The sequence below is a fragment of the Triticum dicoccoides genome, chromosome 3A (assembly GCF_002162155.2).
Source record: "Triticum dicoccoides isolate Atlit2015 ecotype Zavitan chromosome 3A, WEW_v2.0, whole genome shotgun sequence".
NCBI classification, from domain to species: domain Eukaryota; kingdom Viridiplantae; phylum Streptophyta; class Magnoliopsida; order Poales; family Poaceae; genus Triticum; species Triticum dicoccoides.
The window spans coordinates 646,167,045-646,180,479 of NC_041384.1; the positions used below are offsets into that span (position 1 = coordinate 646,167,045).

General features: G+C 46.7%; 1 protein-coding gene across 1 annotated transcript; it reads right to left on the minus strand.

Annotated features, from left to right (window-relative positions):
- Window positions 1-4,093: 4,093 nt before the first annotated feature.
- Window positions 4,094-6,872, minus strand: LOC119269892 (selenoprotein F-like). Its single transcript, XM_037551823.1, has 4 exons — window positions 6,555-6,872; window positions 5,570-5,628; window positions 4,937-5,118; window positions 4,094-4,428 (listed from the first exon to the last, which is right to left on the minus strand). Exons 1-4 carry the CDS (start codon window positions 6,730-6,732, stop codon window positions 4,353-4,355), a joined length of 495 nt encoding a protein of 164 aa, XP_037407720.1. The 5' UTR covers window positions 6,733-6,872; the 3' UTR covers window positions 4,094-4,352.
- Window positions 6,873-13,435: the final 6,563 nt, after the last annotated feature.

Consider the following 13,435-nt stretch of genomic DNA (forward strand, 5'->3'; position numbering starts at 1 on the left):
ACTTCTGCCGCGGGATCGCTGCTGTCGCAATCAGATGTGTTCTCGACGGAGCCAGTTGAACAGGCCGTAGAGAGTTTCGTCGGCCTCGATTGCCGCGACTTGTGAGGTGACCGACTGGTGGGCCACCGCGTGTCTCACCCATCGCTGGAGCCGCGACCGACCGGAACGCTTGCACCGGCGAACAGCGGGAGACGAGGACACCATAGGAGTCGACCGATACTGGGTCGACGGTTGCCGGAGAAGGACGTCGCGGACGCACGCGCGAAAGTGCGTTGCCCCGCGGACGGGGAGCGCATCGACATCGAGTGGAGCTTCCTGGAGCCAAGCGGAGTCGTCGGCGATGAAAACGAGCGTGCCGAGATGGATCTCGCGGCCTTCAACCAGTCCGCCGGTGGAAACCATGATGATGAGAATCGGAAAAAATCGCAACTCCACCAAAAATTCGCTAAGACTCCTGCCCACGGTGGGCGCCAACTGTCGTGGATTTAAGACTGGCAGTAGAATGGGGGTAGGTATGAGGAGTCAAGATCCTAGCTATGGTGAAGTTGTACACACGAGTTTTACCGGTTCAGGCCCTTCGCGGAGGAAGTAACAGCCCTACGTCTCGGTGCCCGGAGGCGGTCGATTGGATTATGTATGTGTGTTTACAGGGGGTGCGAACCCTTGTGCGAGTGGAGGGGGTGGCTTATATAGAGTGCGCCTAGACCCCAGCCAGCCCACGTTACAAGGGTTTTAAGGTACATCAAGAGGGGGCGTTACTGGTAACGCTGTCAATTAAGTGACATAAATGCCTATTAAGTCTATGAAGTAAACGTCCGACCGTTGTCGTGCAGAGTGACTTTAGATCTTCTGTCCGTCGAGTGATAATTGTCGTGGTCGAGTGACTTTGAGTCGTCCGAGTGGAATGCCTCGTAGTCGAGTGGATGATGCTATCCCTCGAATGCTTCTGGTTTTAGGATGGTGTCCTAGGGAAGGGTGTCTAGGTCAGGCCTATGACCCTACCCTAGGTACATAACTTCATCAGGCCCCACGTTGCTCCACCGACGTACTTCTTCCTCCTATATATATATCCACGTACCCCCCAAACATCCAGGAGCACCACGAAAACCTAATTCCACCGCCGCAACCTTCTGTACCCGAGAGATCCCATCTCGGGGCCTTTTTTGGAGCTCCGCCGAAGGGGGCATTGATCATAGAGGGCCTCTACATCAACTCCATGGCCTCTCCGGTGATGTGTGAGTAGTTTACTTCAGACCTACGGGTCCATAGTTATTAGCTAGAGGCTTCTTCTCTCTCTTCGGATCTCAATACAAAGTTCTCCTCGATTCTCTTGGAGATCTATTCGATGTAATCTTCTTTTGCGGTGTGTTTATCGAGATTCGATGAATTGTGGGTTTATGATCCAGTTTATCTATGAACAATATTTGAATCTCCTCTGAATTCTTTTATGTATGATTGGTTTATCTTTGCAAGTCTCTTCGAATTATCAGTTTGGTTTGGCCTACTAGATTGACCTTTCTTGCAATGAGAGAAGTGCTTAGCTTTGGGTTCAATCTTGCGGTGTCCTTTCCCAGTGACAGCAGGGGCAGCAAGGCATGTATTGTATTGTTGCCATCGAGGATAAAAAGATGGGGTTTATATCATATTGCATGAGTTTATCCCTCTACATTATGTCATCTTACTTAAAGCATTACTTTGTTCTTATGAACTTAATACTCTAGATGCATGCTGGATAGCGGTCGAAGTGTGGAGTAATAGTAGTAGATGCAGAATCGTTTCGGTCTACTTGTCGCAGACGTGATTCCTATATACATGATCATACCTAGATATTTTCATAACTATGCTCAATTCTATCAATTGCTCGACAGTAATTCGTTTACCCACCGTAATACTTATGCTCTTGAGAGAAGCCACTAGTGAAACCTATGGGCCCCGGGTCTATCTTCCATCATATTAATCTTCCAACACTTAGTTATTTCCTTTGTCGTTTATTTTACTTTGCATCTTTATTTCTCTTTATCATAAAAATACCAAAAATATTATCTTATCATATCTATCAGATCTCACTCTCGTAAGTGACCGTGAAGGGATTGACAACTCCTTTATCGCGTTGGTTGCGAGGTTCTTATTTGTTTGTGTAGGTGCGTGGGACTCGAGCGTGATCTCCTACTGGATTGATACCTTGGTTCTCAAAAACTAAGGAAAATACTTACGCTACTTTGTTGCATCATCATTTCCTCTTCAAGGAAAACCAACGCAGTGCTCAAGAGGTAGCAAGCGGCCCCGGAGCGATTGCTGCATCGGCATGGGCTGCTGCGGCGGTTGGGAACGGTGGATTCAGGGCGATGCCCGCGGATCTGGCCCCGGCAAACGCGTAGTCTCTCTGTCGCATGAGGTGCTGTAGCAGGTCGTTGTGGAAGGGCTTTGGCGGCTGACGACGGGAGGTGCTCTTCACAGCAGGCTTGGCTCGAGTGGTCTGGTTATCCATGGGTGCCCAGATCTGTAGGCTCATTGTTCGGTGATGAGGGACTTGGGCGAAAGCTTTTGACGACGTCGGCGCCTGCGGGTGTCGCGACCTTCTTGGAGGCGTCGTCGTAGAGTTCTTCCTCTCCTTTCATGTGCTTGGGCTCTTCGGGTGAGGACCTAAACTTCAGTATTTTGGAGTAGGCGGCGGCGGCGTTTTACGTCGTAACCTTCTTGGAGGCGTCGCTTTGGAGAGTCAGCCTTTGGATGTTGTGCGGGCTCTTCCGTTTTCATGGGCGGTGTATGCTGGGGCGGCGGCTCCGGGATCTTCAGTTGAGAGCCGAGGTGGCGGCCTCGGGCAGCGGTGCGGCGGTGGCCCCAGGAGGTAGGGTTGTTTGTCGACATGGCTTGAGTGAGGACTTTGAGCTGCGTGGGCGGCAAGGTTGTCGGCTCGGTCGACGCGTCCTAGCGGGGGCGGTTGGACGGCATGCCGGGGCAGCGGCCCCGGATGTGGTGCGACGTTCGTGGTCTGTGTGCGGTTGTCCTGAGCAGTGTGGGCTGCGGGCTGCTGTATCATGCGGTGTTGCTGCTCGAGGGTGAGCGGTGGCATGTCGGGGCGGCGGCCCCGGAAGGCGGTGTCGGTTGAGTGTGCAGGGCGCAACGGAGCAGTGGATGTCGAGGCAGCGGCCTCGGGAGATTTGCAGCTTCGAGGGCATGGACCTCGTGTCGTGTGGGCGACGTGGTTGTCATCGATGTTGTTCGTGGGTGGGCTTTGCCCTGTGTGTGTTAGTCTTTAGGGTGGGCTTAGTCTTTGTTGTTCCGGTTTTCGCCCGGTTTTCCGTAATTAACTAGGCAATTTTCTTCTGCTTAATTAATAGATGAGGCAATCTTTGCCTTCGTTTCAAAAAAAAAAACACTCATACAACAATGTCTGCATCCCACGGGAAGAGCACATGTTGAAGGAGATCGATGGGAAATGGGAGTGGTGGCGGTTTGGTTCAGCTCGTGTCATCCTAAGGAGTGACATTCACGGCGGCCACGGTTTGCAGGAGCTGTCGCCAAGACACTCTTATGAGGGTCGAGGGGAGAAAAACTGAAGCCAACAAATTGGACTCCATGTCTCCGTGTCGAGTTCAGAATTCTAGAGATACCGGCAAGGATCTCCAAATAGCAGATCATATTTAGTCAGGACTGCAACCACTACGAATTTTGAGAACGTTCTGCATACTGTTGTCGGAAGGGTAAGTTCCCAATCTGATATTGGAAACGTTCTACATACTGTTCAGAACGGTATAAGTTCCCAATCTGATAACGGCAATGGTTTTCATCCTCTACGGCACGTTGACACTAAGGCTGCTCAGGTATCAGCAGACAGAGTCACACGAGGCACAATCCCTCGTACCACTATGCTCACTAAGAAATGCTCAAACGCACGGGACCCCTGTTATCATTTTGCATCTCGTTCCAAGGGAATCGTCTGGTTCCATCGACTTTGTAACTAGCCAAATCGTTCAGAAACAAACTCAGTCACCGTCAATGTAATACAGATTGCACTCGGGCCCCAAAGACTCTGTCTTGCTTACTACTCCCCCTGTAACTTCTTATAAGATGTTTTTAGAATCCATAACAGTGTCAAAAAACATCTTATATTAAGTTACAGAGGGAGTAGTAGGCACTAGTTTAGACTGATGATGTTCAGTTGTAGATAACAGATCCAGCAGCCTGTCTCCAACAACAAAACTAAATGCACATCATACATGACAGTTGAGGTGTACACATGCTACCTGGTTTAGGTACAGATCACGGGTGACCGGGGTTTTGCGTGCAAAAGAACACAAACACATATATCGATATATGGTTCTACAGGGAGAGGAACTCGTCACGATTATTCAGGTCTCTGATTTCGCCGGCTTCACCTTCTCTGTGAGAAATTGCCGAATATGCTCACGCTTCCAGTTGTCGATCCTGCAAGTTCGGTTAGTTTTAGTCATTGAACTGATGAAACTGGTTTTACCATGAGTTAAGCATGTTGAGCAAACCACAAAATATTTCATCTACGATGAAGATGGAAAAATACGAAAATAGTGTGCCAATCGGAGATTATGCCATTTTAGCAAAGGACCTAGCGCTCAACGTCGTACTGTGGCTACATAGAACATTCCAGTACCAGTATACCAACCAGTTTTATGTCTGTTCAGTTATGTTCAAATAATAATCAGTACTCGGACAATATCAAATATAATATTCCCTTGCCTATTGCATCATCCATCATATTATACGTTGAATTATGTCGTGGGGAGAGAGGATCGACAATATAAAGCAAATGACATGTGATAAATGGTACTAACAAATTAAGACAGAAGTGTTATTTTCATTCTTATCGACGGAATGAAGTCCAAGAATGTATGTTATCTCCCTAGGTAACTAGAAAGTTATAATCAAATTGCCTTGTAAGGAGTTAAGTAGAACTTGCCTTATAGTCTCCTTCTGTTCACCCTTGTCGTCAAGCATTATGAGCTTTGGTGGAGAGCCATAAGCATACCGAGATTCTACATAAGGGAAGTCATCTTTATCCTCTTCGAGGAAGCCAACGACTTCTGGATAAAACACCAGCTTTCTCATGCATACTTCGATAATTGCACCGGAGTATACAAGCTGCAATACCAAGCACCAGAAGATATTATATCAAGTGGAAGTGTGCTGCTATAATGCATGTTTAGTGTTCATTATCAACCTTCAAAGCATCCTATAAATCTAGTGCAGTGTAGTTTCAAGTTCAGCCTTAAAATCATCCAGTAATAACATACTAAAGAACAAGTTCATCTGAAAATATCCAATCAAAATAAGCCCCTATTTGGCACCACTAACCTTCATTTGCCTTCAATATATCTTCCAAGAAGAGAAAACAAAAAATTATATTAAAGAACACTCAAGGCAATGAGATCTTAGGATAATTCACACTACAAATCCAGCAACAACCAGAATACAATACAAAGTGTACTCTACATCCAAAAAGGAAAACTAGTTCTGGTTGCAGCTTATGACAACTTGACAAGTAAACCCAGTTGTCACCAGGTTGGAATTCATGGAGCTTCATAGGCCATACCTTGCTGATAGAATCATCTGAATCCTCCGTGCAACATTTACGACAGTCATCCACCAACTCTGCAACCATAAAACAAATATGTTGTTAAAAGGACGATTGGAACAACTAGCACGTGTGATGAAGAAAAAGGAATCCACTGTGACTTGCTTTCCCAACAGCCGACGACTGACTTCTAAAGGAGCAACTCAGCAACGACAAAATCATCCAAGACGAGCAATGAGCAATCTAGATACAATAGAATTCTTCACATTAATCAGATTTTCAATCCAGCTAGCTTCAGAATGCTCCTAGACGGAATCATCAAAACAACGGTGACAAAAATAAAGGAGGTTCCATAATCAACACCACCTACAAATTTTTTAGATGTCAGGGGAGAGTGAAACCTCCACATTTCAAACACCGCCTTGACTGTGTGCATCAATCGATACAGAGGCTGGGGGGGTGACCCATCCTTTATCTAGAAAGGTTCAAACACCGCACTATTCTGCAACTGTGGACTAACCTCAAAGTTCCCAGTACATCGGCGTGGGACGAGCTATTTAATTCACAAGTCACGGCCCCCAAATTGACCAAATCACAATTTCAGAGCCGGATTCAAGCTTCAGTTGCAACAGGGCGTCCCAGATCACTTGAATGAATGATCATATAAGAAACCTCAAATCAACCAACTCCGGGTCCACTATTCCTGTCTCCCCGAAGTAATTTGAGATCCATATAAAGGCTCGGTGGTCTAAGAACCACACATTCACACTCCAATTGGGTTTCCTCGGGCTAACGAGAATCGATTTCCCGGCTGCAACCGCGATATAGTTACGATCTAACCCTCACGGATCTATTCCGCACTGCGGATCAATCGAACTACGATAGAGAAATCACATCCGGGTATCTTTCCGACCTACGCCTCGCTCGGTTCAGATCGCAATCACACCATCGTCACGTGACTAATGGATACAGCAGAGGGGGGAGCCATTGGCTACGCACGCACCTTGGTCCTTGACGAACTCGGCGAGCGCGTTGCAGTCGGAGCAGAGGGCGAGGCCGGTGAACCCCAGCTCCTCGCACTCCCTCGCCCCGAGCCGCTCGGCGCCGCGGCAGAGGCCGGAGAGGCAGAGGAGGAGCACGGCCACGGCCACGGCCGCCTCTACGGACGGAGCTCGAACCATCTCACTCGCCACCCTACCCGCGACCGAGCAAGGGCTTGGAGCTCGCGGGCACCACCGGGAGGAAGGGGGGGACGACGACGGCGACGACTACGCGGCAGTCCGCTTTCCGGCCTCCTTCCACCCCCGCTGTTTTTTCTGTTTTCCGGAAGAGGCCCGGCCCGTGCGGAGGAACCCCGGAGTCAAAGCTCTACATGGGCCCCCAGCGCGGCCCAAATATGTCAATGGGCTCGGCTATATGTTTTTCCTTCTTTTCCAAAGATTTTTTTTTGTAAGCACAAGACAAATTACGACCCACTATCACGCACGATGACTGAAAAATGTTGTTTCTTTTTTGCGGATGGTTTTTTTAATCCTTTATGCGAAAGAAGTCCAGATAACCCCCTGAGTTTTCACAAATCGATCACATTACCCCCTGAATTTTAAAACCGGGTTATTAACCCATTGGAGTTTCCAAAACCAGATAAATTACCCCGTGAGGACTTTGGAGAGTGGTTTCCAGAGTTGTTTTTGTCCACGTGGCTCACTTCACACAAGCCTGCTATTTTCTGTTTGCAGCAAGCTTGACTTGCCGAGTCCTGTCCGTCCGGAGCACGGTGCAACTTGGAGTAGAGTATGTGAAGCTAGTTTCCCTGCTGCCCTTAAAAAAAACTAGTTTTCTTGTGATGGATGTAACTCGGAACATGTAGAAGCTAAGCTCATGTACACGAAGCTAGCTCGACTTCATCTCTGTCGTTGCTGCTCGTAATCACATGTTTGCCCCTACGCAGCTCCTCCACTCCTTTTCTGCCGTGTCACATCTCTGTTCATCACCCGTAATGCCCGGGCCACGCCGCGGCAGGATGCCTTGCACAGTTGCACATCTGAACCTGCGCCATACGCCCCGTCTATGGACTTTCCTCGTATCTTGCCGAGCCTTACTTGGTCTGCAACTGGGCACTTAGCTTGCAGAGCACAACAGACAATCAAAAACACCTTTGTACTAACTTTAGTACAAAGTTGAGACATTTATTTTGGGACGGAGGGAGTAGTTGATATCCCGTGTCTTGATCTCGTGGCTAGCACGACAGATACAGACAAGTACACCTACATCCGAGAAGAAGGTCAATATGCACAATGTGTTAGGATTGCATCGTGACAGATGTATAGCTCCAGCGCTTGCTCGTATCTTGTTGCTGGCCTGCCTCCAATTCCACTCTGCGCTCGTCCCCTAAAAACTCCGATAGGTGTGCCAACTCGAATGTCGAATCAGCCACACGATACAACAGACTGCATGCTGCTACGGAATGCACGCGCAATGGCGTCACAACCCGACGTACTTGTCAGGCATGTGTGCACCGTCAATCAGGTAAGCAATGTGATGCATGCTGGCACTTTGAGCGCAGGGGGCATGCTCAGGAAGCAATCCGCACTGGCCATCGAAGAGATGCATGAGAATACAGGAATGGATGAGAGTTGTGCATATTGTAGGTTACATGTTTAATGGAATACATGTGTGTGGCTGTGGTGATATTGAGTTGTTTAGAGGTGGGACCAGCGATGGCTTGTGTAAAATGGGTCACTCGTACAAAACCACTCTAAAACGACCATCGAAAGCCCATAGGGGGTGTTTTATCTGGTTTTGGAAACTTCAGGGGGTTAAATACCCGGTTTTAAAGTTTAGGGGGTTATGTGTTCATTTCATGGAACCTCGGGGGTTATCTAGACTTATTTCTCCTTTATGCAGATGTTGCGTTTTAAAACATGCACGGTCTGCAAAAACTAAACCAAGTTGAAGATGTTGGGACGCACGCGCGCGCGCATGTTACTCTGATTCCTGTCAAGACACCGGCCGAGGCACGCGGGTTTCAGAGTCTTGAGACCCACCGTTTTCAGGACTTGACAGGTTTTCACGAAACAACCTGCACATCCATGAATCGGACAGTGGTTTACAACGCGGTCGTGCCGGATAACAATGCTCGTCGTACCCCCTGAAGAACTAAACTACGGGAGAATACCGGCAGATGCACGCGGGTTCAGGCTTCAGAGTTCTAAGACCCACGGTTTTTCTGGACTTGGGCAGGTTTTCACAAACAACATGGGGATGATGATCTACGCATCCGACAGTAGTTTACAACGCGGTCGCGTGTCGGCTAACAATAGATTACTGCTAGTAGCACAAGTGCCTTTTTGCACGGTGGGTTCAGGAACAGCTAGCCGAGACTGGTTTCGCACCCTGTTTCTTTAGTACTCCCTCTATTAACAAATTTAGATCACTATACCCTAAAACACTCTTATAGTATTTTCTTTACGGAGGGAGTGGCCAGAAAGAGAAGAGTATTATAGACTAGAGACTTGAAGGGCCGCTTTACTTTGGAAGATGACTGACTCCAAGGGGGCAGTTTTGAACACTGGACGTTGTATATCATACTTCGGGATCCTGCATTGTTTTTGTGACTGCATGGCTGCTCTGGACGGCATGCAGTGCAGCCATGCAGGGCGTGGTGGTGGTGGGAGGCAAATTTTCGTGTTTTAACCCTTTTAATAAAGAATTTCTGGATCTTACCCTAGTTCGACAAAAAAAAATTGAAACATGCTGGTTCAAAAAAAATGACCATTTTTCTTACCGCCATTGGTCCCGGTGGTAGGCATGTACAGGCTACTGCCACAGGATATAGCGGTAGACCACTCATCCACGTCAGCCTCAAGTAAACGGTACCGTCTCCTGCCGTCCACCCCACCGCCAGAGCTAACGGCGGTAGGCTATGCAACCCTACCGCCATAGACCCTGGCAGTAGGAGCTGAATCCTTATAAGCCCGCGGGGCCGGCTCGTGGGGCCCACCCACCAACCAGCCCCCATCTTCTTCTCCCCAACCGTGCGGCGCCGCAAGAAAAGAGAGCACAAGCCCCTCTCATCCCCCCCTCCGATCTTCTTCGTTTTGGCACCATTTTTGCGGATCAAGATTGCTCCGAAAAGGGAAAAGTAAGCTCTCTCAATCCCTCCAATTACTCGAAACACTTTCGATTCGATGCATTATTTGGTGCAAATAAACCCTATTTTCTTTCCTTTTTTATCTTAGGATTGCTTAGGTTGATTGTATATGATGTATAGGGCTCAATATGAACTCTAATAACTAGTTGTGGAGATTATATTTAGTTTTTATATGAACCCTAGTTGGAGAATTTTTTTAAAATGGTCATATGATTGATGTTGGAGGGATTGTAAGTAGTTGCCTACATGTGATTGAATTATGTATATGCGTATATATTTTTAACAAATGGTCATATGATGGATTTTGGTGAATTATGTATATGCATTTTTTAGAAATGTTGAATAAATAAGTGCATGAGTGATGGTTGAATGTTGTTGAATGGAAGATGTTGGTCGAATATGATTCATTCAGATTGATCATTTATATTGGTTGAATATATGATAATTGATGAATGTTGGTTGAATAAGTGATAATTGATAAAAAAAAATGATATGATTCATGTCGGTTGAATATGATTCATTTATATTTGGACTTGATATGTTTCATGTTTGTTCAAAATGATACAAGTTGGTTGAAAATGACATCATTTCCAATTGTTATAGGCGGCCCCCCTTACGCCAGAAATCGGCGTGAAGTACACCATGCTTGATCATGCTTTCGACAACAGTCACCGCGCCCGTTTTATGGAGAACGAGGTGGTAATGTCTATCATCAATTACATGATAAATCTCATCCAACCCATCACCGTCCAGCAAGCCTATGATGAAATTACTCACACACAGCGGTGAGCATCATGAAATTGGTGATGGAGAATGGTTGATGATGACGATGGCGACGGATTCCTCTCTCCGGAGCCCCGAACGGACTCCAGATCAGCCCTCCCGAGAGGTTTTAGGGCTTGGCGGTGGCTCCATATCATAAAACGCGATGAATCCTTCTCCCTGATTTTTTTTCTCCCCAAAAGTGAATATATAGAGTTGGAGTTGAGGTCGGAGGAGCTCCAGGGGGCCCATGAGGTAGGGGGCGCGCCCAGGGGGCAGGCGCGCCCCCCACCCTCGTGGCTAGGGTGTGGCCCCCTGGCCTTGATCTTTTGCCAGTATTTTTTATTATTTACAAAAATACGCTCCGTGGAGTTTCAGGTCATTCCGAGAACTTTTGTTTCTGCACATAAATAACACCATGGCAATTCTGCTGAAAACAGCGTCAGTCCGGGTTAGTTCCATTCAAATCATGCAAGTTAGAGTCCAAAACAAGGGTAAAAGTGTTTGGAAAAGTAGATACGACGGAGACGTATCAACTCCCCCAAGCTTAAACCTTTGCTTGTCCTCAAGCACTTCAGTTGATAAACTGAAAGTGATAAAGAAAAACTTTTATAAACACTGTTTGCTCTCGTTGTTGTAATATGTAAAGCCAGCATTCAAGTTTTCAGCAAAGATTATAAACTAACCATATTCACAATAATTCTTAGGTCTCATGTTTACTCATATCAATGGCATAATCAACTAGCGAGCAATAATAATAAATCTCGAATGACAACACTTTCTCAAAACAATCATAATATGATATAACAAGATGGTATCTCGCTAGCCCTTACTGAGACCGCAAAACATAAATTCAGAGCACCTCTAAAGATCAAGGACTGACTAGACATTGTAATTCATGGTAAAAGAGATCCAGTCAAGTCATACTCAATGTAAACTAACAGTAATGAATGCAAATGACAGTGGTGCTCTTGTAGCGACCCGACCCGAATGGATCAAGTGCTCTGTGCTCAGGTGTCATCCCTGGATCAGTAATGCTGACACCACATAGTACATCGAAGGATTTATAGCAGAGTGGCAATCACACACTTATTACATCGTTGTCTCAAAGAGAACTTTTACAATAATATGGCTTAAGGCCATCTAATAACGATAACAGCGGAAGACTCGGAAGATAAATGGGTCCATCAACTCCAACGGCATCACTGAGTATAGGGCCACGACCTAAAAGCACCTTACTCGTCGTCTGAAAAGTCTGCAACATGAGAAGTTGCAGCCCGAAAACGGGTCAGCACATGGAATATGCTGGCAATGTAACACATAGAGAGTAATGGAATGAAACAGCTATACTATATGCATATATGGCTGGTGGAAAGCTCTATGGTTACAGTTTTGCGTAAAGCCAGTTTTTCCCTACTGCAAAGGAATAAATTTGTTTAACTCTCATGGTAGTTGTTAAACATCGAGAATGGTTGACAGCATTCCGATCCCAATTAAGTGAACAATTAAAACCCAACAACATTAATTAGAAGTAACATGATGAGATTCACCAGATATTCAAGTACTAGATACTCAAGTTGTCCATAACCGGGGACACGGCTAATCATGATTACTTTGTACACTCTGCAGAGGTTTGCGCACTTTTCCCCACAAGACTCAATCGCCTCCGTTTGGTTTCTCGCACTACATGGTGTTTGAGAAGACGGATGACCGAGACACAGTCTTTCAGAAGCACTAGCACCTTACATGTGGGTAGACCGGTACACCTACTTTCCCCTACACCTGCTAGTCTACCCGTAAGAGTTCGCACGACTTAGTCAACTATGCCAGAGCCCATAATGGCTTGTGGCTGCACACGGAAGTTACTAGCATGAATGATCTTATGATCCCTTTGAGCCTGGGTGGCGGTCCACAAAAAACAGGCAAGTCCGGATAGACATCAGGTGCCTCAATCCACCCAGATGTGTGTTTAAGTTGCCACCTTAGATAAACCATTAAAATTATCAACTCACATCTGTCATGGATATCACTCACCCAATCCACGTATACTAGCATAGCATGGCATAATAAGCAAACGTAGAAGTAACTCCCAAAGGTTTCATAATAATACAGGTGATAGGTACTACCTCATCTACTTCCCATCCCACAGTATAATTAGATCCTAATCATGCAATATGTGAGGATTTATCTAATGCAATAAAACTGGGTTGTAGAAAAGGTATGATCAAAGTGTTACTTGCCTTGCTGATGATCCGCGAGACCTAGGGTTTTGAAGTAACAAGCGGCGCAATCCGGGTGATCTATCGCAGACAAACAACAAGCACACAATAAGTACTCATCTAATGCACAGGTAAAACTCGAACAAGAGAACGAACCAGAAAATTCAACTTAAGAACTCCGGTTGCAAAGAAAGAACGAACCGAACAAAGAAACGGAAAACAAAAGGCGGAAGAAAACAACTCGGTTCTAGCAAGTTGAAACTAGGTCAAATTTTACCAGGGCAAAAACTTGTTTAAGTTGATTAGACGGAACGGCGGTTTCGAAACGAAACTCCAGGCGCTTGAATCACCTGATTCTAATAAACGAGCGAGAAGAAAGACTAGAACGAAGATCGGATCTGAGATCACGATCACGGAATAAATCCGACGAAAAGAAAGAGACGAACGGTTAAACGAACAGGCGTCGTTAACCGGGGAATAATCGGTGATCACGTTCGTTGAGACGAACGGTCCGAAAGAAGAACGAAAACCAATCTAGGGTTTCGGAAAAGACCGAAACAAAAACCGGAAAAGAAAACGGAAAAGAAACGGAACGGTTCTTTTAAGAAAAACCGAACCGAGGCGAGGGGTTGCGCGGCTACCTCCGGCGAGGTTCCGACGAGGGCTCCGGCGGCGGGGGGGCAAGGGCGGCGGCGGCGGCGGGTGAGGGGCGCGGGGTGGGGCGCGGCTAAGGAGGAGAGGAGCTTGGGATTG